General features: G+C 42.9%; 1 protein-coding gene across 1 annotated transcript in view; it reads right to left on the bottom strand.

The window, feature by feature from the left end:
• Positions 1-2,000: 2,000 nt before the first annotated feature.
• The window catches only part of SKOR2 (SKI family transcriptional corepressor 2), a 27,655-nt gene continuing 6,599 nt past the window's right edge, over positions 2,001-23,056 (bottom strand). The window contains exons 5-9 of the mRNA XM_068176085.1: positions 18,110-18,175; positions 17,624-17,722; positions 13,661-13,728; positions 5,281-5,345; positions 2,001-3,033 (exon numbers count right to left, since the gene is read on the bottom strand). Coding sequence (XP_068032186.1) covers positions 5,283-5,345; positions 13,661-13,728; positions 17,624-17,722; positions 18,110-18,175 — 296 coding nt within the window. The 3' untranslated portion in view covers positions 2,001-3,033; positions 5,281-5,282. The remainder of the gene's footprint in view (positions 3,034-5,280; positions 5,346-13,660; positions 13,729-17,623; positions 17,723-18,109; positions 18,176-23,056) is intronic.

Here is a 23,056-nt window from a genome sequence, read left to right as displayed (position 1 = left end):
AGCTGAGTTCAAGTCAATTTTGTGTAGACACAGGGTATGCGTGCTGCAGATGCAACCATGAGAGCTACTGGGAAAATCTTCCAGTACACTTTTTTTTAAACTTTTATTTGTGATGCCAGCTGGTGGAAAGGTTGAGTTGGTGGAACACAACAGTGTTTAATGGGATGCTTTTCACTTTAATGTGTACAAGCTTTGCCACAAGAGGAAAGCAAACATAAAGCAACAGGTGATAAGGAGCTTACATGGATATTTATCCAAGTGATTTGTTTAGGTGGAGGCCTCTCTTTATTTGTTTTCCAGAATCACGTTCTTGACCTTTATCAGCATGAGGAATTATTTTTTAATTCAAAACACCTCATTCATGCTTAGTTCTGAGATATATGTTCCATCGCAGCTTTTGCCATTGTGGTCTGTGAATCAGCTACCAACCAGGCAAATGGTGCTTCCATTTCCTGAGTGGGCATAAATAACCAAGTGGAAATTGGACATTTTGGGTCTGAGTGATCAGTTTGAAGTGCATTTGTTGCCATTTTATTTGTGTGAACTGTGCATTTCATGCACAGTTCCACAACTGCACCAGCACACAACGGCTGTGCTCTGGAAAGTCCCTGGGGAGCACAACAGCCTGAACACTGCTGAGCTGGGAGCAGAAAACAAATAAATCTGCTTTAGGTGCTTTGTGTCTGCTCCTGGGCCTGAACAGGCTAGTTCTCAAATGGTGAGGGACAACGAGGGCTGCTCTGCACGCCTGACCACATCCAGGAGCTCTGGCACTCAGAAGCCATTAGGGAGGTAATTTCTTATTGAGCGATGGGATTACTTTATGTCTGGGCAAAACTTTTGATCTATAGTGGTAAGAGATTTTACCACCACCCTGCAGCTGGGTTCATTCATCACAGAAAGCAGCGCAGTGTCACTCTGTGCAATAATCTACAGAGTATCCTGCACCCTGAGTATTCTGTGCAGCTAGTTCTGCATCTCATAAGGGATGCACCTGATTGGGAAAAGGTACATGAGGACTACAGAGCTATGGGGCTGCTCATGTTGGAGGGGATGACTACTTAACTTAATCTGGAAAAATGACGGCCAAAAAGGCTTGATAGATGCCTATGAAATCATGTCAGACATGGAGAAAGTGGACAGGAATGGCCAGTAGTCAACAGGCAATTTGTCTCATCCAGTACAAGAAGCCCAGCACATAAAATGAGGCTAAATTTGGCAGCTCAATCATCAGAACCTGGTTTTCTCTTTTTTCCCCACAAGCTGTATTTAAGCTGTGGAGTTTATTGCCACAAGATGCTGTAATCTGCTAAAAGTGTGCCCAGGTCTTAAAAAGTCACTGGTTGTGTTCATGGAAGAAAAAAAATCCATTGAGGGTTATTAAAAGCAAGACATCATGTCTAGGTTAGAAAACCCATAAGCAGTAAATCATTAGTAGTTAAAACAATATTCTGGGAACATATCTCTAATTGCTGGTGTGCTTACACAAAGTATCTGATTTCCTCTGTTCCTGGGAACAGAATACTGGTACATGTGAAAATTTGGACTGCCCTGGCCCAGCTTTTCTGGTCATTTTGCTGCTTTTTTTTTTTTTTTTTTTTCCCATGCCACAAAAGCCTTAATTCTGTTGGTTCCGTGAGTCTTGTCAGCTCACCTCACACCAGAGCAAACTGTGCAGGGTAGGGCATGAAAGCAGGCTGTGCCCTTCCTCCCCTGCCTCCCAGCTCTGCCAGTTGCACCAAGGAACTGTAAAGCCAGATGATTTAATCTCACAGGAATTTGCTGGTAATTTGCTGGGAATATTGAACTAGGAACTCTGCTGGGCATGGCTAAAACCACTTTTGGGTGCTGGTGGTGCTGTACTGGTGTGGGAGAGCCTTTGTGTTTTAGACCAAGACCTTCCGCAAGGAGATGGATTCACTCAGGAAAGCCCTGAGAATCAGGGTGCTGCAGGTCACCAAGGAAAGACCTGGGGGAATACGGCTGCAGTCCTCAAAATCAACTGACTGCCTTTATTTCTGTGGATCCACAAGGCACGTCCTGAAATTGCACTAAATCTGCTTTTCCTGAGCATTTTGAAAATAACCAGAGGCAGAAATTTCCTCCATTAAACTCTTCAGCATATTATTTGTGAATTAAAATACTTCTAAAAAGGCATTATTTGGGATAAATTTCCCAGGTGTTTTCTTCAGTGGACTAAGCATGGCATTAAATTACAGGGAAGCTCAACTATTATCTCATACTTTTCTTTTTTTTTTTTATTATAGACTTTTTATCCACATGAATGATAAAGAAACTACAACAGAGTTAAATACCTTTTTTGATAACAGTGATTATATTCTTAATTACACTCAATATTAAATTGTAAAATATTTCCAGAGGAGTACAATCGTAATTCATACAGCAGGCAAAATACCAGAGGGGGGAAGGGACGAGGGAGAGGGGTGTGAGAATCTCCAGACTGCTTTTAAAAAGCACTGTGTATGGCTAACGCTGCTCTATCCATCCTTCCATCTGTCCACCCGTCCATCCAAACGTGGTTCTGGCCCATCTGGTGAGACGTTCATTTCCTTCCATAAAACAATCACTATTCCAAAGCAAAAGGTGAACTGGCAGATGTTGTCAGTGTCTGTGGCATTGAAAGGACCAGCAGTTCCTTTCACAGCTTATCTGCACGATTCAAAAGCATTTTTTTTTTCTATCAAGCTCAATAGTCCTTCTAAAAACACAAAGACTTAAACTTTGGTACCACCAAAAAAAAAAAAAAAAAAAAAAAAAAAGGAAAGAAAAATATCAAGGACAGGCATTTTTTTTGTTGTTGTTTTGTGTTTACTAATAAATGGCTGCTACATTCTATTTGACATGGTTGTCCATGATACTATGAGGTCACTTGTCCTTAGGTTCAGAGGAACCTGATTTTTTTTTTTTTTTTATTTAGATCCCCAAACACTTCCATTTCACAGTCTATATACAAGTCAGGTTTCTGACTGGGTTATAACTTATAAGGTAACAGCTGCAAAAGCTCCTGCGCTTCTGGGAGTGGGAAAAAAAAAAAAAAAAAAAAAAAAAGAGGGAGAAAAAGAGAGAAAGAGAGAAAGTGTTATCAACATTAAGCCAAAGTTTGAGACAGTGACAGAATTATGACATTTATTTACAACCCTCGAGAAAGGGACACACGTAGGTCACCTGCTCTAGCAGCATCCCCTGAGACGTTGACAGTGAGTATCCGTGGGGTCACGTGGAAATATTGGCAATAAAGACGAAGAGCAAACTTTACCTGACTGCAGTGCCACTAAACACAGCCAGATCTGCTGTGGGAAGGAGCAAGAGAGCCCAGCAAGGGGCTCAGGGCACGAACTGAGGGGTTGCTCTGCAAAAGAGAGAGTCCGAAGCCCCTGGGAGCGCTGCGTGGGCAGGGATGTGCGAGCACGCTTCCTCCTGAGGAGACTTTTCCTTCTTGGCGCATCAAGGACGCGAAACTGCTTCTAAACCGCAGAGCCGCAGCTCTCCGCCAGGCTGGTTCGGCTTAGCGCTTATTAAGTAACAGCTAAACCTTCAAAAGCACCGGGGCTGAGTGGGGACATCCCCCTTTGTCTGCGGGCGTGCGGCGCCGCTGGAAACAAAAGCGGCGTGAGGAGCGCACCCACCCTTCACGCTCTCGCCAAACGCGCACGGAATGCTCGCTGCCGGGATGCCAGCGCCGACCTTGCAGGGACTGCGGGCTGGTGGAAGCCCGGTGATGGGAGCAAACTGTTCCTCTCCTCCGATGCTGCCATCCTCCGGCAGGTTTTTATTGCGCATCAAGCGCTGGGCACTCGGGGCAGGACCTGCTGCTCCTGATCGGGGGAGGCGTGCTGTTTTATTCAGGGTATTAATGCCGCTGAGTTTGTTTTAAATCAGCGCTCAGATTGCTGTAGACTCGATTGGAAAACGCTGGCAGTCAGTAAGGAAGTGTGCACAAGAGGGCAAAAGACACCAGCTCGGTGCTCAGAATAATCTCCTTATCTCAGAGGGCAGAGCTCCCAGCCACAGATCGTGTTATCTGGTTACTCTGTACTTACTCCTTCTGCTTTTATTTTTAAGAATCTACTGATTCTACAGTTCAGGCAAACCTCCATCATCTCTACTATCAAGCCCTTCTCAGATGTCCCAGACTCTCCCGAATACCTCTATTTTGTCCATCACACAGATCTCTGTGTATGAGTAGCTCTTCTTTTTCTAATCCCCCTACTTCTCCTCAGGGATTTTTTTAGTCAATCCACAAGCCAGATTTTGTGGCATAACACAGTAGCAGGGCTACCAGCTTTAGGCATCTGTCTCCAGTCCCTAATCTTCTTCTTTTACCAGGAAAAAAACAAAGAGACTGTCATTTAAATGTTAATACTTTAGCACCCAAAACTGATATCTCCCTGGTCACTGATGATGCAGGTGGTGTTTCTACCAAATGAATCCGTCTAATAGACAGTCCTGAAAAATGTAGTGTTTGGTTTAGGAAGGCCCTGCATGTGAGCAGCAGGATAATTACCACCTGTAGGACACTGAACTACAGAACCACAATCAGTGGGGTTCTGTGAGACTCCCAAAAAATGTTGATGTACTGCTTTTTCCTGGAGTTAAAGGAGTTCCATTAAGGGCAGAAAAACTTCCTACCTGGAGCGTGAACAATTTTTTTGCACTCTGAATGCCAAGGTATTTCCTTCCTTCCTTCCACTGAAGGTACATTGACCTTGATGACGCTTTTCAGTGTCATGAAAAGCACTGCTTAGGCAGTTAGAGCCATGAAATGGTTTGGGTTGAAAAGAACCGTAAAGATCCCCTCATCCTACCCCTGCCGTGGGCAGGACACCTTCCACTATTTCAGCGTGCCCAAACTCTGTCCAGCCTGGCCTTGGACACTTCCAGGGATGGGGCTGCCAGAGCTGCTCTAGGCGCCCTCTGCCAAATCCTCACCCCATCACAGGGTAGAATTTCTTCCTAATATTTAGTTTAAAGCTACTTTAATATTTAATTTAAAGCTACTAGTTTGAAGCCTTTGTCCTGTCACTGCAGGACCCATGGGTCAGCTCCCAACACGACATCCAACCCCAATGAAGCCTCGTAATTCATGCCATGTGTAATTTATCAACTTTAGACTGTAGCACAACACCTGGACAGAGAGGGCTTTGGGACTAGAATCAGCCACATCAAACATCAGTACGATCCTCTTAATTCCTGCATCAGCTGCAGAGGAGCACAGGCAGCCAGGGCAAGTGGAATGAAGTCTCTTTTTCACAAGCTCACCTTTAGCTTTTGCTGAGGTGTGCACCGAGCTTTTCTTTCCTGATCAAGCTTGCTGCATAGGGAATCTGGAATGACACAGAAACAGAGACACTGCTCAAGCCAAGGTTTGGCTAATGCAACACCCAAGCTGGAAACCCCTGTAAATGAAATGTTTTGGTTTCGTTCCTGAAAATTGGGAGTAATTGTAGGAAACAACACCTTAAATACAAAGCTTCAGCTCTTTACGAAACCTCAGGGAGGTTGAAGCAGAAATGAAATAAAAAATGGCCAGAATTAAAACAACAGATAGAATCTTAAAATTCAGTGTAAAAGATGCATTCTGATGCTTTGTTTATATCAGAGGCTGACAAAGGATAAAGCCACCTGTGAGATCATAAAATATCAGCTGTGTGTGTGGCAGATCAGGCAATGCACACTGATCCCTGCACAGCCACAATACAGCAGGTTGGGAGCATGAGACTTCGTGTATTTATATCCCCATAATTAGGAAGTTCATAATAGTTATCTCCAACTTGCACCAATCTGAAGGGAAGCCACTGAAGTGGAACAAATAATTAAAGAAAAACAGAGAACATGGGCATATTAGGGAACACAGTTATATTTAGAAACAAAGTGGGATGATGTGCTCATTGGCCACTGGGAATGCATTACAGGGCTGCTCTTCTTCAGTGCTGGGCCTTTAGAATGCAACAAAACTAAATTGCTCTGAGATTTCCCCATAGCTGGGAATCCAAGAGGCTACAAATTCTTTGATGATGACTTTTGGAGGGACCGCTGGAGGAATTCAGGCTGGGAGATCAAAAAATTCTGTGTCCCTGCACTCCTAGGTGCTGCTGCACACTGAGCTGACCTGCTTCTGCTGCCAGGCACTCCAAATAATGTCAAATATGTTACTGCAAGCTGACAATTATGTCAGCTGAAGTCAGGATCAAGGCCTTAAACTGCACAAACAGCAGAAGGGACAGATGGGCAAACGCAGAGTTCAAGCAACCTGCCCCACACACCTAGACACAGTGAATTTGTGTCCATATCCACTGACCCCACATGTTCCTGTGCATCCCTGTTTTGCTTTTAAATACATGATTCCCATCCTTTATGAGGATGTTTGTGTGAAATGTGCCCAGCACGCCTCTGGGCTGGGGTAAAGCATCGTGTCTGCAACGACATCGAGAGACTTACCGATCCCTGCCTCCCTTAATAAGGAAAAAGAGGAGGGAAGGATCAGGATGAGAGGAAAGTGAGGGTCTTTTGAAGCTCGAGAGCTAACCCTTTCATTTCTTGGGAAAGGAGGTCAATCTGGCTGAAAGCAGCAGCACCAGGAAGGAGCAGTGTCTGTGGCTGAATGAAAGCAGAAGCCTTTCACAGGGGCATGCTGCTTCCCCCCTACACAGCCCTGGGAAAGGGGAAAAGTGTGTGCACAAACCACTGGTGACCAGAAAAGACCAAGATTCCAGGTGTTTTGTCTGAGTACTCTTATAATCCCTTCCCTTGACAGAAGATAATAGGTATCAGGAAGCTTGTGGCCAGATCCCCCCCAAAAAACAGAGCTGTCCCCTCCACCATGTCCCCAAGCACAGCTGCCTTCAGGACATGGCACTTGCAAAAGCTGCAAAACTCCCTCCCAAGCTGCAGCAGAGATGGGGGTGCAGGGTAGCTGCTTCCCTGATCACCCCTGGCCATGGTTTGGATGCAAAAGGGAGCCACAAGCAAGCTGCGCAAAAAAATCAGCACGTTCCAGCTGGGACCTGTGGTGTCTCACCACCTGATTCCTGCCTCTCTCCCACTCACGAAGGCCAACTTGGGTTTGCATGGCCACAAATTATATAGGACATCTCCCAAGCTGTACTGACCTAGATAATACAACGGGGTACATTCTGTCAGAAATTAACTGTTCTTAATCCACTTCTCCGCTATATTTGGCACACCGGCGTCTTTCTAACGTGTGTTGTTTTACCTGATCTCCTGGTAATTGATGGCAGTGGGAGAGGTGGGTGTTCAACAGGGAAATGACTACTTTCTCCATGAGTTACATCACCTACAATGTCATCTTCTATTTCTGTTGTTGTCAGAGCATTCAGTAACTCTGATGCTGTGGTGGAAGAGGATTTAGGGTTCTTCCTGGCAAAACAATCCCTCTCTGTGCATCCATGGGGGCTGCTGTGATGAGGGCAGGATCAGTACCCAAAAGGGCACTTATATGCAAGGGGTGGCCCTTTTAAAAGGGTGCACAGAAATAACAAAAGTGAAGGCAGTTGGGTTTTAAGGAGCAAAAAAAAAACAGTTTTCATGACCAGGTCCACATTAGTAGGAAATACAATCAGAGCAGATCTGAAGAGGAGCTCCAAGAAAAATGCAATATGGACACTGAGTCCTTTTTCCTACAGGTTGACTCCAGTCTAGTCCTGGTACCCATTAAGAACTGGAGCACAGCTCCATGTGCGTTCCTGGAACACATCCCCATTTGTTCCACCTGGAAGGAACCCAGTCAGCAAGCCTGGAGCCTGCTCCATGACTCGAACCAAAGCACAGCTAATGGATAGGACTGGGGAGTAATTTCTGAAGTCCTGTCTGATCCCTGTTATACACACTCCGATATCAAAGAAGCTTCAGCACACCATCCTCTTTCAGAGGCTTCACCTCTGTATCCCATCTCTGGTGAGGTACATGATTTTACATCACTCTGCCTTCTGTTGCCTAGAAAAAATATTTTGCACTCATGCAGTAGCTGAGGCTGGCTTGTGGCTCCCTGTATATCCACAACCATTTTTGATCCAAATTTCTGCAGATTCTAAAGGAAAAGAAGCTTTCTGCTTAAATTTCTACAAAGCATCCTTTTCTTTAATATTTGAATTTACTGGAGAAAGAGGCACAGCTCCATCCTATGCCCAAGGCATATCCACATGTGCTGTCAAGTTACAAGTTTTTCTCACCTGTCTTGAAAAAAAAATAATTAAAAAAACAAGCTGACAGCAAGAAATGAAATTCTGGTGCAAACAGCTCACTTTCCTGTACACAATCAGGGATGAGCCTTTTGAGGACACAGAACACAGCATTCCAGCAATGTTCTTTTGCCTGTCATTATGTGTGTGCCCGTGAGCAGGCACTTCAGCGCAAGGTGCCACTCAGGAAATACGAGAGCCATTCTGGCGAACAACTGTTTGCATTCTTGCCAGGGTCAATCATCTGAGCTGCACCACTTCAGGCCAAGCACAGAAATCACAAATGGCACTGAAGCACTGCCATTTCCCATTTCCTGTTTTTGAGAACCAAGATCTCCCCACACAGAAATGTGGGTGCTTCTTGTTTGGATAATGAATACATTAATTATACAAAAGCACCAGCTTTCCATAAACTATGTAAACTAGGAATTAGAACTACTGGTGCTCTCCTGAATTACAGTGCGACTGGGAGGAACAGGCTCTCATGCCTTTGAAGATTTACCATGATTAACCACATGGTAGATTTTTGTTTTCCTTCTTTTAAACGTTCCTTGTCAGTCTTTAAGGATCAGGGTGAAAGATGATGCAGAGATGGAAATCAGTTTTGCAGAGAGATAGCTCCTGATTTATTTTATTGCCTGACTCTGAAGAACAGAGTTGATTTAAAGGAGCACTGAGAGCAGAAAGCCATAAAACACAGAAGAGTTCCAGATGGATCCAGTTCTGAGCTCTGAACATTATTATCAGCCCGAAGTGAGGCTGGTAAGGAGGAAGTCAGTTCATGAGAGCAAAACCTAATTAAAATATCCCAAACAAAACCAAGCCATCATTTTTCATGTAACTCAGAAAGACAAAGGCCTGCCTGAGTGCTTCACATTTCTAACATGCCTCAAAAACCTGTCACCTTTTACCCCAATGTAAAATTAGTGCAATTGATCATCACCCGATGATCTAAACCACCATGGGTGATGAACACCACCTGATGGACAGGTCACCACTGAGGTCAATGCCTCCTGAGAACCCTCAAACTACTTGTAAGGCACCTCTGAGAGAAAATTAGGAAAAGTTCCTCAGTTTGCAGGAGGCTTAAATTTCCTGCTTGGTGTTCTACTTCCCCGTAGCCATGTTTGAGAGAGGTTCGTGAACACATTAAAGGATGAAAATCATCATGCTGGCCATGCTGCTACTGATCTTTTTCTCTCACCAGGTAGCTAGGAAGAAAGTTCATGGTTTTAAAGTCTGCTCCACTAACACAGTTGCTCAGAAGACAGTATCAGACAGATTCAGAGTTTAAGGCAGGAGGTGACTTGATACTTGGTTACAGTGCTAGGCTGTCCCAGCAGATGAGTTCTGGTCTCACTGGACAGAAACTAAAAACTCTAAGGGCAGGTGAGCTCTTCTAAGGCTGTACCATGTGTGTCATTCTGAATTTCCCCCATCCTGCTGGGCAGTAGTTCCTTCTCACTGACCCTTTCTGTACAACTCATTAACAAAAGCCAGATGATCCTCAGAATCTCAGAATTTGAACCTTTCAGGTTCAAAAAGATCTCTGAGTCCAACCATTCCCCCAGCACTAACCCATGTCACCCATGCCCAGCTCACCACTGACCCATGTCCCCAAGTGCCACATCCACACGGCCTTTAAACCCCTCCAGGGAAGGGGACTCCACCTCTGCCCTGAACACCTGACCTCAGTACTTGACAGTGAAGAAATTTTTCCTAATATTTTAAACCTTCCCTGGCACAACAGGATCTGCATGCAAAATCCATATTTTATATATGATCTCCACATACATGCCCTGCACTCAGCCAGTTTGGGAGACAGCACTTTGCAAGAGGAGGAAGAGAAAAATGCATCCAGGGGTCTAAGATCGAATTTCTTGTTAAATATGATGATTGATTGTTTCCTAGCATTCAGCTGAGAACCTGGCACAAACAGGTTGCAAAACTTCCTTGCAAAACTTCAAGTAGCTTTTTCAGACACTGAAAACTCTGAAAACTGAAACACAGGAAGTTCCACCTGTACATCAGGAAGAAATTCCTTACTGGAACAGTCTGCATGGAGAGGTTGTGGCTCGTTACTCACTGGAGGTGCTCAAAACCTGCCTGGAGAACTGTTCTGAGCAATGGGCTCTGGTGGGGGGGGGACTCCACTCCAGCAGGGAGCTGGGACTAGGTGACCTCCAGTGGCCACTTGCAGCCTTGCTCATTCAGTGATTCTCATCAAAACTAATGGCCACACCCCAACCTGCCGCTCCAGCAACGCGCTGAGCCAGGCTGCCTGCAAAGAACCCAACAGCCACCACTGAAGGTAAAGAGAACAGGACCCACCCCGTTTTCCCAGCGACCTGAGCCTTACTCCTGGCTTTCAGGAAGCCATGGGGTATTATGACCTATCAATTGCGGCTCGGGCAGAGCAGCAGCAGCAGCAGCAGCAGCAGCAGCGGGGGCCGCTGATGCAGCCTTGCTTTCAGCCGGGCTTGGAGCGCGGATTTACCGCGCCGCCGCCGCTGCAGTGGCGGCCGGCGGGCGGCAGAGGGCACCCGCGGGCCGCGCTGCGACGGATCGCTCCCGAAACGGGGAAGAATCGCCCCAAAAAAAAACGGGACAAAAAGCGTCATGGCCAGCGTTCACCACCGCCCGCGCACAGGGCACGAGCTGCACGTCAGGCTGCAGTGGGTGCTGGCGCTGGGAAGTTTTCAAATGCAATCATAATTGGTTGGTATTTTTTTTTTTTTTTTTTTCCGTGATGACGTTCCGCTTGTATTACAGATATTTCTGAAACAGCAAACACGCTGGGTCAATTTATTTAAAAGTCTGATTACTCAGTTAAGGGTGAGTACGATCGTTCTGGAAAAACCTACTTCTGGTACCCACAGTTACAGGGGATCGGGGAATGACAGAATCATTTAGGTTGGAAAAGCCCTCCAAGATATTCAAATCCAACCATTTCCCCCCGCACTGCCCAGCCTACACTAATCCGTGTCCCCGAGTGCCACATCCACACGGCTCTTAAATCTTTCCAGGGATATTCAGGAAGGACTAATTTAAGTTGTATATCTTCAGCAGTGAGAAGAGCCAAAAAAAACCCCCTGACTCCAGGCATCTGTATTTTTTGTGAAATATTTTTTAAAAGCAATTAGGTCAAGTTCTGTGGCTAGTTACATCAATTAAGTCTGAGCTTAGTACTACAAAAGCATACCCCTATGAAGGTCTAAGTAAAACTATGATTTCAGTATGTATGAAACACTTCTGCTTTTCTCTTTGTACTTCTATGTTAACATGAAAATTAGGTTAAAGCCCTGTTAAAGTAGTAGTGCAGCATCTCAGGTACAAAAAAAGCACCTAAAAGCGCCAGTTAAAAACAAAACAGCAACAGCAATTAAACAAAAAATCAAAAGCAGACACATTTTTTGTGTATTATGCACCAATTCATCCATGCAATAACCCTGGAAGGCCAAAGTCGTTCTATCATTACCACATTCAGTTCATTAATCTTAATTCTAGATATAAACATAGAAGATATATGCCCACAAATGAATTAAAGCCTCTGCAGGGATTATCACCTCAAAAGTGCTGACTCCATTTCAGTTATCAGCCAAGACTTCTCTGAAGAGTTCTGCACCCATTTTGGCAAACGCACTCATTATTTGCAGCAGTCTCTCAGTTTTTCATACAAGCATCCTTTTATCAGTCTCACTGATCACAGCCTGCCCCACAAATATGAGCATGAACTGGTGATTCGACAACATTTCCATTAGTAATAATTAAACTAAGGCATCTGTAGTGAGTGAAGAGGTCCTGAGTTGTTGGTGCAGCACACTAAATATTGCAACTATTCTCTGAAAATACATTCAGACAGCTCTGTTTAATGATTAAATGACTCTTAGTCTGTCCATAGCACAAATCAGTAAGTGAAAAGGGTGTGGATTACTTGATCATATTTCTTTTCCTGCCCAAGAAAATCAGGAAAACCACCACAGCTGGCTTGCTGGAGGTCTGGGATATCCAGTTCCAGAAACATCTTCACCACAGGGCCACAAGGTGAGTGGCAGAGGTGATCCATTCTCTCCCTTGGAGGCAGAGTTAGTTAGCTCCAAGTTCAGCTGACCCAAGAGATAAGGACTGGGGTGGGCCCATAAACTTTGTGCTTAGAAGTTCTTTGCAGCAGGAAATTCAACTGGTGACCTGCCTCAAGTCCAGAGCAGCAGACGAAGTGCTTTTCAGGATGGCATCCTAATTAGAATTTTCTGTGACAACAAAATTCACAGGTCAAGTCAAACTTCCTGCCTGTCATCGGGACACAAAGCTGGACACAGTAACAGCTGAGCACTTTAAAGGAAAAGAGTGGAGACCAGCTGCAAAACCACACAGAGATACTCTGGACCTGAGTTTTCTCCAAAACCTCTTTCAAACACCCTCCATCTCTCATTGAAATCTCTGCAGTCAGCAGGAACAGGGCGCGTGGATGCTCGGCAGCTCTAAAAACAAGGCCAGCCCTAAATGCCTCTGAACATCGGAGCAAAAGCTTGACAATCCTGGCCTTCAAATTTACTTTTATGTCCTAACCCATCAGTTAGAAAATGACAGTACCAGGAGGCTGGGCAATGCCTTCTCTGCACCATGAAAAGCAGAAGGAAAATTTCAATGGGGGAGCACAGGGCTGATTCAGAGAAATGGGGATGTTTGCCAAGCTTGCCTCAGAAACAAAACCCTATTCAACAATGTCAGATTGATCACAGAGGAAGCACCAGCAAAGCAAGCATTAGCTGAGAGCCTAGGCCATGCCCTGCTCTTGAAACCACACTAAGCATTCATTTATTTGAGTGTGGAACAGCTTTCCATGCTCCAGCCCCTTTGCTTGCACCGGATTAAGAACGTCAGCTTTTCAAAACAACACAGTTGGATGTGATGATCTAAAGCTGCACTAGCACACAGGCAAAATCCCTCTTGGTTTTAAAAAAAACAAGCAAGAGACCCAACAGTAACGTGTGCCTGCACTGAACTGTGTTTCGGCAACTTGATCCTTTACTGCTGAGTTAAGCACTTCTTCTAGTGTCCGACATGAGAAAAAGACACATCCTAAGGTTTGCTTTCTGGTGAGAAGAAGGAATTGAGCAGATTCCCTAGGTAGAAACATTTAACTGCTCAAAGTTTACCGATTCACTCCTCCTGCTCCTCTCTGCAGAAGTACCTCTCGTGTTGAGTCAACACATTTTGTTTAGTTGAAACATGAAGACCCATCTGGTTACTGTATGAAAGTAAATCTCCAGGTAATTAGGCTCCAAACCAGCTGAGAACTGCGTGTTTACCTCTTGCTAAATATAAGGCAATAGGAGCTCGGTGATGGTGCATCTGCATGGCTCACAAAGGAAAAAACTGAGGTTTGCACTTAAGAAACACAAAGCTCAAGACACTTTTATCAGAGAAAGCAAACTTACGATTTGTAGCTGCTGCACCATTTCTTCTCTGTACGCCAGTTCCCGCTTCATCTGGTCTTGAAAGTTGTCTGTATGAGAGGGGGAAAAATGTAGGTGCAATAATTAAAACAGAGACCACAGGGCAGAATTGACACCAATCAAGATAAATCAAACCCAGTCACCACTGAGGAATCACAAAACATTACAAAAGTCCTTCACTCAATTAAAGCATGCACCTAACAGTGGTGCCTAACAGGAGACACCACTAACAACAGAAAAAATGTGGAAAAATTAGATTTCACTACCTCCCCCATCAGAAAACGTAGGATGCTAAGTTTGTGTTGCTAGCTTTTTTTCCAGCTATTTTTCTGCTCGGGCAAGGCTCTGCAGTCATTAGTCAAAGTTTTGCAGGCCCTGAAGAGAAGAGCAGAAAATGCTCTTCTTTGCTTTGGCATAAATCTGTTGACATCAACAGCGATGTCCAGCATGTGAGAGGAGAAAGCGTTCAAGGATGCAGGGTTTGATTTGTGGTTTGTAGCATTGTGCTGACGGCTTTGAACAAAACTGAAGTTCCATAAAGAGTGATGTGGAATTTGGAAGGGAGAAAGTCTTTGAGAGAGAGATCCTGGGCAGCTGGGTTACAGCACAGGCCGACCTTCCTGTTCCAGTGGATCCTCCTTCCCTGATTTTCCTCCTAAATAACCATTTCAGACAAAATTTCATTTGTTAGAAGATTAACTGATGCTCCCCGTTCCTTAACATTCCTGTTGGTGGGTGGGAAAAAGAAGAAAATAAACAAAACTATTGACAAGAACCAAAGATCTCCAAGAGCTGCCTGATGAAGGTCAGGGTGCAAATTGAAGAGGAAAGAAAACCCATCCCAACCACTATAATTTTGATCCAAGTAACAAGCCTGTCCTGGAAGAAAAAACAAGGGGGCAGAGTTCTGTCCCCCTCTTAAATAAGGGAGTTCTGTCCCCCTTTGTCCCCTCTGAATGACGAGCTAAAGTTGTTGTTTAAAAGAAAAGGAGGCACGGAAAGAACAATGAAACAGGGAAAAAGTGAGAATTTTTGGCAAGCTGAAGCCCTCAGGAGTCCGGCACAACCACATTGAAAAGGACCTGGTGGCATTATCTCAATGAAGTTCTCTGGATTTCCAGTATATTCCCACGGAACTGTTAAGCCTATTCCCACTGCTCCGACTCGATCAGAAAAATAAGCCAACAAAAATAAAGCAGATTTAAAATTCCTTTTTTTCCTAGCCCTCCCAAAAAAAACCATGCAGTATAAAAAGGTGACTGCCTCCTGTCCTGGTCACTAAAGGCTGATAATCTGAGGTCCTCCAGCTTCACTCTGAGTAGGCTTTAAGGAAAAACTTTCCTTTTTTCCCTCAACACTTTCCTCCCAGCTGCCTCTTCATGGGCTCATCACCTCTCCAAACAAACAGCTCAGAGATCTTGCTCAGCCCTGCACAGCAAATGTCCAAGCTCGCAGTGGAAATGGGGTGTTAATGGTAGGGGTAGCGTTTTTTTTTTCCAGCGGCATTTATCCGAGTCCAAACGCTCACAGACAAAGCCATAAGCAGTACCCAGGAGAAAAGATATGAATATTTAAATAGCTTTCTTAACACAAAATTAAATACTTTAAGTACCCAGACTGCATCTCCGCCATTTTATTGCCACATTGTTTAAAATGCAGACGGACAGAATGCGGAGCAGCCAACACAGGCACAAACCAGAGCAGGGCTCCAGGATAGCACACTGTCACCAAGCAGAGACGCTTTCATTTTTATCAGGACAGCAAATACTTTGATTTTCTACATGTGATCTGGATTTTTTTAATTTGTTTTTTATTTTATTTGAGTGATCTCTGCGTTGAGAGATCTTAAAGGAAATTTCACCTGCAGCTTTCAAGCACAACAGCAATGTGAAAAACACAAGGTCTTGCTGTTTTATAAATTATCTCAGTCCGTATTTCAAGCAGGTTCCAAGAAGCCACAGAGAAGACTGCAGCATAGCACTGCTAAGAGAGCTTGCAAATAAGCTCAGTTCTCATTTAACAGTGATTTAAATGAGAGGAGAACTCTGAAACCAAACACCATTTACTGCACAGCCCTGTTGTGAGTAGTGGCTTGATGCTGTGAAGGTATAACACCCCAAATGTGCTCAGTTCCAAGTGGAGGACCCAAAAGAGGTGACTCCAGAGCTCACTGCAGGCAACCTGACAGAATAATTTTCCAGAAACAGTGTTGCCTTCCGCAGCTCGCAGGTTGCCTCCCAGCTGAAACAGGGGTGAGCTTTCAATACAATTTAAATTTTACCTCAACTTTCCTTTAGTTGGATCTCCAAAAACTTCTCTCCCTGGCTCCACACTGCCCAGGAAACCAATAACATTCTAATACCCGACCTAAAGCAACAGCCCAACAGCAAGAGCCTGGAACAGCCCCGCTCTGTTGTGCTAGAGCACACAATGCAATAGAGGACAAAACACCCTCAACATGGATTTACACTGATTTGCTTTACAAAGACCCTTTTTTTCTTGTTTTATTACATGCAGAGGAGGGGTGGGTTTTTTTGGTAAATCTAAATCTGTAAATAGGCTTTACGGTCACTTGCAGGTATGGTTTATAGCACATTATCTGTTTTCTATTTTAATCCTGAAGAAAATTGACCACTACTTTGTGGTACATTGAAACCACATATTTTTCAAGCCAGCATACAGCAGTCACCACTTCCTTGGTCGGCCGTACTTGTTCTTTTCTTTTATTTGAATTGTATTTCATGTGGTTTAATTGCAGCGTTTATTTACATGGCAAAGACAGAGCATTAATTTTACTGTAGAAGAACAAAAGGATAAATAAGAGACTTGAATGGCAGAAGTCCAAGATGCCTTTTTGCCAATACCACACAGCAGCGTTTTGATCCCCACGAATTATTTGAAAATTACCTCACTCCCAAACCCAAGTAATGACAGGATTTATTCTGAAGGATGAGGTTATGCTCCTTTCATTAATATCTGTATCATGTCAAGTGACTCTTCTTTATTTATGGAGCTGTCTACATATTACTATATTGGATAAAGATGGAGTCATTCCCAGTATCCTCACACTTCCTTGCTTCCCTGAATTTACCTATCTGATGCTACAGAAAGGGGACAAGCATATTTTCTTTGAACAACAGGAAAATGCTGTCTGTGTTCACTCTTTTTCTGGTGGGATCATCCTGATCTAGGTGGGATTTCTCCTGGAAGAATCTTTCCACCGTTGCTCCAGTGTAGTTCGAGAGATCCCAGCCAAGGGGTCTTTTTCCACATCCCTGTACAATCAGCCCAGCCTTCTGGCAGCTTCACAATAACGCCTGCTCAGTGCCCATTTTGTTTTATTTGATTTGTGCCCTGCACATTCCATCGTCCTGGGCAGCAGCACCCCTGCTCACTGGCCATGGTGGAAGGGCCATCTCAAATGGCCTCTCCCAGTGGGGAAAAATCCAAGCAGGAATTCATACTCCTTAAAAAGGCCAAATCAATTCTCCAGCATCAGCTGCAACCTCCTGAAAATGAGTATTAGGAACCTCCTGAAAACAAGGATTAAGTGTCTTGTCTTCAGAAGCCCCTGAGGTGCTGGCTGAGACACCAACCTCACCGTACCCCATGAGGATCCAGATGTGTCCCTGTCTACTCCCTGTAATCAGTGCTATCAAAACTAGTAGAATGCACACCAAAACAAACATCCAGCTTTGTATTTTCCCTACTAAAGACCTGCTTGGGCAGCTGCAGGGGTTGAAAGGGACCTTAAAAATCACCTCATTCCAACCCCGGGGACACCTCCCACCATCTCAACTTGTTCCAAGCCCTGCCCAACCTGGACTCAGCAGAACGAAGCCCAGGATCATGGCAGCACAACTGAGAAGCTGTCGCATTTTACCAGCCTGGCAGCAACCAACCACATACACACACGACACCAAAAACACAGATTTTGTGTCTTACTGAAGACTGGGAAAGATGCGTTTCCTTTCAACACCTGGAATTCCTGTTCCAGCCTCCTCCGTAGGTCGATCTGCTCAAACAGAACCTTCTGGAGTTCCTCTAACAAAGAGAAAAAGTGGTTTTGATAATCTGTATAAATAATTCTTGAAAGAACAGTTGCAGAGCAATTCATTACTCTAAGACAAAATATTTTAGTGCTTATTAAAAAAAAAAAAAGTGTTGCATAGACCTACCATAGATTTTGTGCAGAAAGCCATGAATATAAATCAATGTAATATATTATTTTAAAGTATTATATTACAGTGTCATGTATTGATTGATATATATGCATTAATCTCAATTATATCCACCCAAAGGTCCATATATTATTCATATGTTACTTGACAAGCTTAAAATATGGCGCAGAACAAAAGTGCCCCCTATTATCCTCATATTCTATTAAAACAAAGAGCAGTTTTATAATGTAAGAGGCCTTATTTATTTTACCTTTCCCCATATTTTCCACATCCTTCTTCAGAGAATGAGGTGAATTAGTTTCTTGTGTGTGTTCTCCTTAAAAAAAGAGAAAGAAAAAAAGTTATTGATTTACTGATAGTGCTTTTTGTCAGTGCTGTCCTTACTACTCACCAGCTTCAGAGAATCTGGAGAGGAAATAAAAGGGGCAAAAATATAAAGAAAGAGTGAGATCAAGGTTTATCTACAGATTTCTGGGTGCATAGCACAAATATTTGTGAATTCATATTTTCTCTAGCTCAGTGGAGTATCTGCCTACAGCATGGCCTCTTGCAGACAATAGCTGATGTCTCCTTGATGTTCTTGCTGAGCCGATTCCTCCTTTCCCTCTAACCCCTCTCTTGAAGATACTCTTATCAGAGAAAACTGGGAGCAGGCAGAGAAAAGGGAAGGTCTTTCTCTACAGACTCATCTCCTCTCAGTGGGAAGCCCGTGTTCTCCATCTTGGCAGGACCCTGTTCCAAAATCCACAGGAAAAATGCCTTTTTGCCTCCATCAGCTCTTCACCTTTATCATCTTCCAGAGCTCCATGGCATGGGTGTGTTGCGACTGGATATAATTTATATCCAGCTGAGATAAAATTGACATTAGTGGTATTTGCATATAAAGGATACATCTCCGGGGTCAGCCGATTGAGGGGCTCCTATCTTAGGTTGCTCACATCAACTTTTAATCTTATTATAGTACAGAATTTTCCATGTAACAGAAGTTGGCTATTTCCAGACACATGCATGTTACCTCCTTCGGCCTTTTTTTTTTTTTTTTTTTTTTTTTTTTTTTTTTTTTTTTTTTTGTCTACAAATGGAATGAAATTCTTAAAAAAATCACAAGTTGTGAAGTTCACCTGAATGACAGCCTGACTTGAAAACTGAACCTTCTGACAAAAGGTGTTACTTTCACTATCCTCTGCATCTGCAAATTTTTTTTCTGTGATTTCTATGAATTGCTTCTATAAGAGCTAAGAAAAACTTTTTTAAAAAATAATACAATACCAGTTCAGCTGAAATTCATGGGAGAATTCCTGTTATTTACAGCTGAAGTAGAAATGGACTCTCAATAATTAAAAAAATATTTGGTAAATAACCAATTATTGAACTAATTTGATTAATTATTGTTTTAGTCCAGCCAGTAAATACACATCATTAACTCCGCTGATAAGTAATCACAAGAGACATGTATATTTATATTCATGTCTTTATGTAGTTTGTAGAGAGGTTTATGGAGAAAATACCTCGGGTTTTGATGATTCATTTGGTTTTGATTTTTTAAAAAATAAAACCCATAGCACTGAATAGGTCATCGGACAACATACAACAGTTACTTTAAAATTATTGTGTCATCAAAATAGGCTAATTTTAAAGTTGAATTGGAAAGTCTTGCAACAGATGCAGTCAGAAATCTTTTTGCAAAGCATTTTTTTCAGTTTTTAAAAATCGATGAAATCCTATATCCAGTAAACCTTGAAGTTATAGCATATGAAACCTATCCAATAGCTCTGCATTTTAGAATCTCCACTCTCTTCATTCCTTAAAAAAAAAAAAAGCCAAAAAGCAACCACTCATTCAGACACATACATTTACACAACTGGTATCTGGTGCCAGCAATTCCATTTCAAAAACTCATTTATGTAACTTGGTCATTTAAACAAAAAAAAATCATTTTTGTGGGATATTTGGTGAAAACAAAGTGTTTTCCACAGGTAAGTTGTGTCACCACAGTAGAAGGCATAGCAGCCTTAAAATATATATCACCTTTTGGGCGGTAGTTTGAGGGGTTTCCACAACGTAAAATGGATTTGTTGGGGGATTTTTTTAGCCAGCATTATCCCTTTTTAAACTGGATGGCCATCAAAACAAAATTTTTTGTCAGATAAATTAGGGCACACTAAATCAAAAGGGAGGAATTTAAGTTTAGGAAGGGCGAATTTGTTGAATTACAAATACTAGCATATTCCCAACCCATTTCTTCCATTGAAGCACCCTTTTCTGTGTGCTTTATGTGCAATTTTGAGGCATAACAGGCTCACAGACAGAAGGTAACTGGATTTTCAAGGAGAAAGAAGGGAAAGGGGAAGAGACTAGAGAATGGTGACAATACAGCTCTTTCTCCCTTGCTCACTTGAGCTCCCAGGGCTGTACAGTTTGAGGCTGGGACAGAAAGAACTGCATCAAAATGAAGATAAGGGCACGTAGCATGAAGATTGACTTCCCCAGGATCTGCAGCCTCCCTACTAAGCTACTGAAAAAGGCCTATTAGAAAAATCCTCCATACTTGCACCTGAAATAAGTAAAGAATGGGAGTGGAAAAATGGAAATATTTAAAGGCCAAAGACGGGGCACGCGGTTTTGAAGAATAATTGCCTTTCTAATCTGTTCTCTGATGTTAAAAAAAAAATATTGTTAATGGCAGTAATAATCAGATGGGTTTCACCTTTCTTGTCCCCCTGAAAATTATAATCAGGGCCCTGCTCTTCTCCATTTTTCCATACTTCCCAGAGGCCTCATCATGCATTGTGTACTGTTCTACCTTAATTGAAAGGGAGGAGGTATTGAATATTTAACCAGCTTCCCTTCTCTTAAATGTTAATTAAAAGCTAAATAGGTGTTTAAAAACAAACAAATAGAAAGCCCAAAGAATTTTAATCAGTCTAAGAAAAAATCACTTTCCCTCCTAATAGCTCCACCATAACTCTCCCGGGCCTTGTCTGCACACAAACTTGCAGCATTTGCAGCAGCAAGACTGAAAGCTGTGGCACCCCTCTGTATGGACACGGAGATTTCCTTTAGGAAAGGCTATTTCAGTTTGTTCAGGAAAATCGAACTGTGCCTCCCTCATCTCTTGGATAGGGGGAAAGAGGGTGAAATATTTGCAGGCCACTTAAACTGCCTCAACGAAAGCTTTGTGTGCCTCTGTTCTTCCCCACCAGCTCAGGTGCACAGACATTGCTTTTCTGGAATAAAGGCACAAATGGCTTCCTTAACCTGAAGTGTGAACGCTCACCCATGAAGGGCACCTCAAAATTGCTCAAAAATTGGCACTGTGAAAAACAGAGGTCCCAGGGTTGGACATTTGGCACAGCCTCAGCCCCTGTGGTGCCGCCATTTTATCGGCTCTACATCCACCGGAGCAGCTTAAGATTTGAATTTTTAACATCTAGATTTCTAACATTTCCGAACCTATCCTCCTCAAAATAAATGCACTTTGCCCTCACTGTAAAAAAAAAAAAAAAACCAAAAAAAAACACCACAAAATAAGCCAGACGTAGCCAGGTTGCCCCTTCATGCTCTGCCACCTCCTGCAATCCTTCCCCAGGAAGCTCTCAGAACATTTTCTGAAAAGCAGCTAAAAAACAAATCCTCTCACTCATCACAGAGAACTCATCTACCCCAATGTGCTGATTTGTCCAGCACAGAGCACGGATGGTCTGGGAATATAATTCCATCCTCCCATCTCTATGCCCTGCACCTTGTCCCCAGCTTGTGCCCTCCACAACCCTGACCACACCTGAGGTTTCACACCACGTCATGTAGAACCATCTCCTCTTTCTCTGTGTCCACTTCATCCCTGTTATTCCTGGACAGCCGCTGTGCTTTGCAGAGCCTACCACATCTGCCAAAAGCTCTGAGCCTCACCCCTGACACTGTGAAGCCCACAGCACTCCTGGTCCATCACAACTTAAACACCCACTAGTATCTTCAGCTGGAGAGAAGTGCTGTCTGCAGACACAAAGATCACAGCAAAAAGTTGCTGGTGTCTTCTGGATATAAATATATGTAGATATATACATTTATATCCATTTAAAAAAATATAGGCAGATGTGAACCAGCAGACTTTTAGCGCTCCAGAGGCTCCCTCTGCATCCGAAATTAAAGATCTAAGACACGCAGAGCTCTTGCGTATGTCCTGAAGAAATTCTAAACTCACTGAAAATATTCATGCATCCTGCATATTCATGCCACTTCTGGGGGGGAATAATCAATAGGGTATTCAGGACTTGGCAAAATATGCCTACTTTAGGAAACTCAATAAGCATTTTTTAAGTGTTTTTGTGCACCAGGCCTGGTAAATGTCTTAAAAAATCTGGAGTTTCAAATGGCAATTTGCCCCCAAAAGTGATTTAAATTTAAAACAAACTAGTTCTTTTTTATGCCCAGATAAATCTTCATTTGTAACATCCATTTAAAGTTTAAAACATGAACATCTGATTAAAAAACATCCGCATTGAAGTACTAACAGAGAGGAAAAAGAGATTCAGGATTTCAAACTAAACACTCACAAAACTAGGCATTACAAACCTAAAATACTGGAATGTTTAAAAGAGATAAGGAATCTGTTGGCTTTTGGTCTGAACCTTATTCATACATCTGAGAATTATTTCATAATTTTATTGTAGAAGCACAAAAGCTAGAAAATGTCAAATTCTTGGTTTGTTTTAAGTGGACGGTAATATGCTCACCAGATTCCAGAAGATGAGGCTTTAAAAAGTGAGCAAAACACACCTAATATTAAGAAAATTGCAAAAAATAAAGAAATTCAACAATGATCTACCCTTTTTTAATAATTAAAAGAGAGTTCAGGGGGTCCTAAGTCATAACAGATGAGAAATAAGAGAAATAGGGATGCAGTCCTACAGTCTGCCTGCAGATTTGTCTGTCGTGCATAAATCCATGTATTTATACACAATCTTATGTACTAATATGCAGTGCTGGATCCCACATCTGAAGCTTCATCTTGTCAACTTTTAACTTCTTTGCAAACGCCTTCCATAATAAAATTTAAAGTCGTTTAACTTCTGTATCCAATGCTTTCAACTTATCCCAGTTAAGACTAGACAACCATCCAGTCTCCTGCATAGTAAAAGCCGGGCTGTTTTCAACACTCTATGAAGTATTTTAAATATACAGCAATTGCAGTATTAGC

The sequence above is a fragment of the Anomalospiza imberbis genome, chromosome Z (assembly GCF_031753505.1).
Source record: "Anomalospiza imberbis isolate Cuckoo-Finch-1a 21T00152 chromosome Z, ASM3175350v1, whole genome shotgun sequence".
In the NCBI taxonomy this organism is placed as follows: domain Eukaryota; kingdom Metazoa; phylum Chordata; class Aves; order Passeriformes; family Viduidae; genus Anomalospiza; species Anomalospiza imberbis.
Note: the sequence above shows the minus strand (reverse complement) of the source record. Positions and strands in the feature narration are given on the sequence as shown.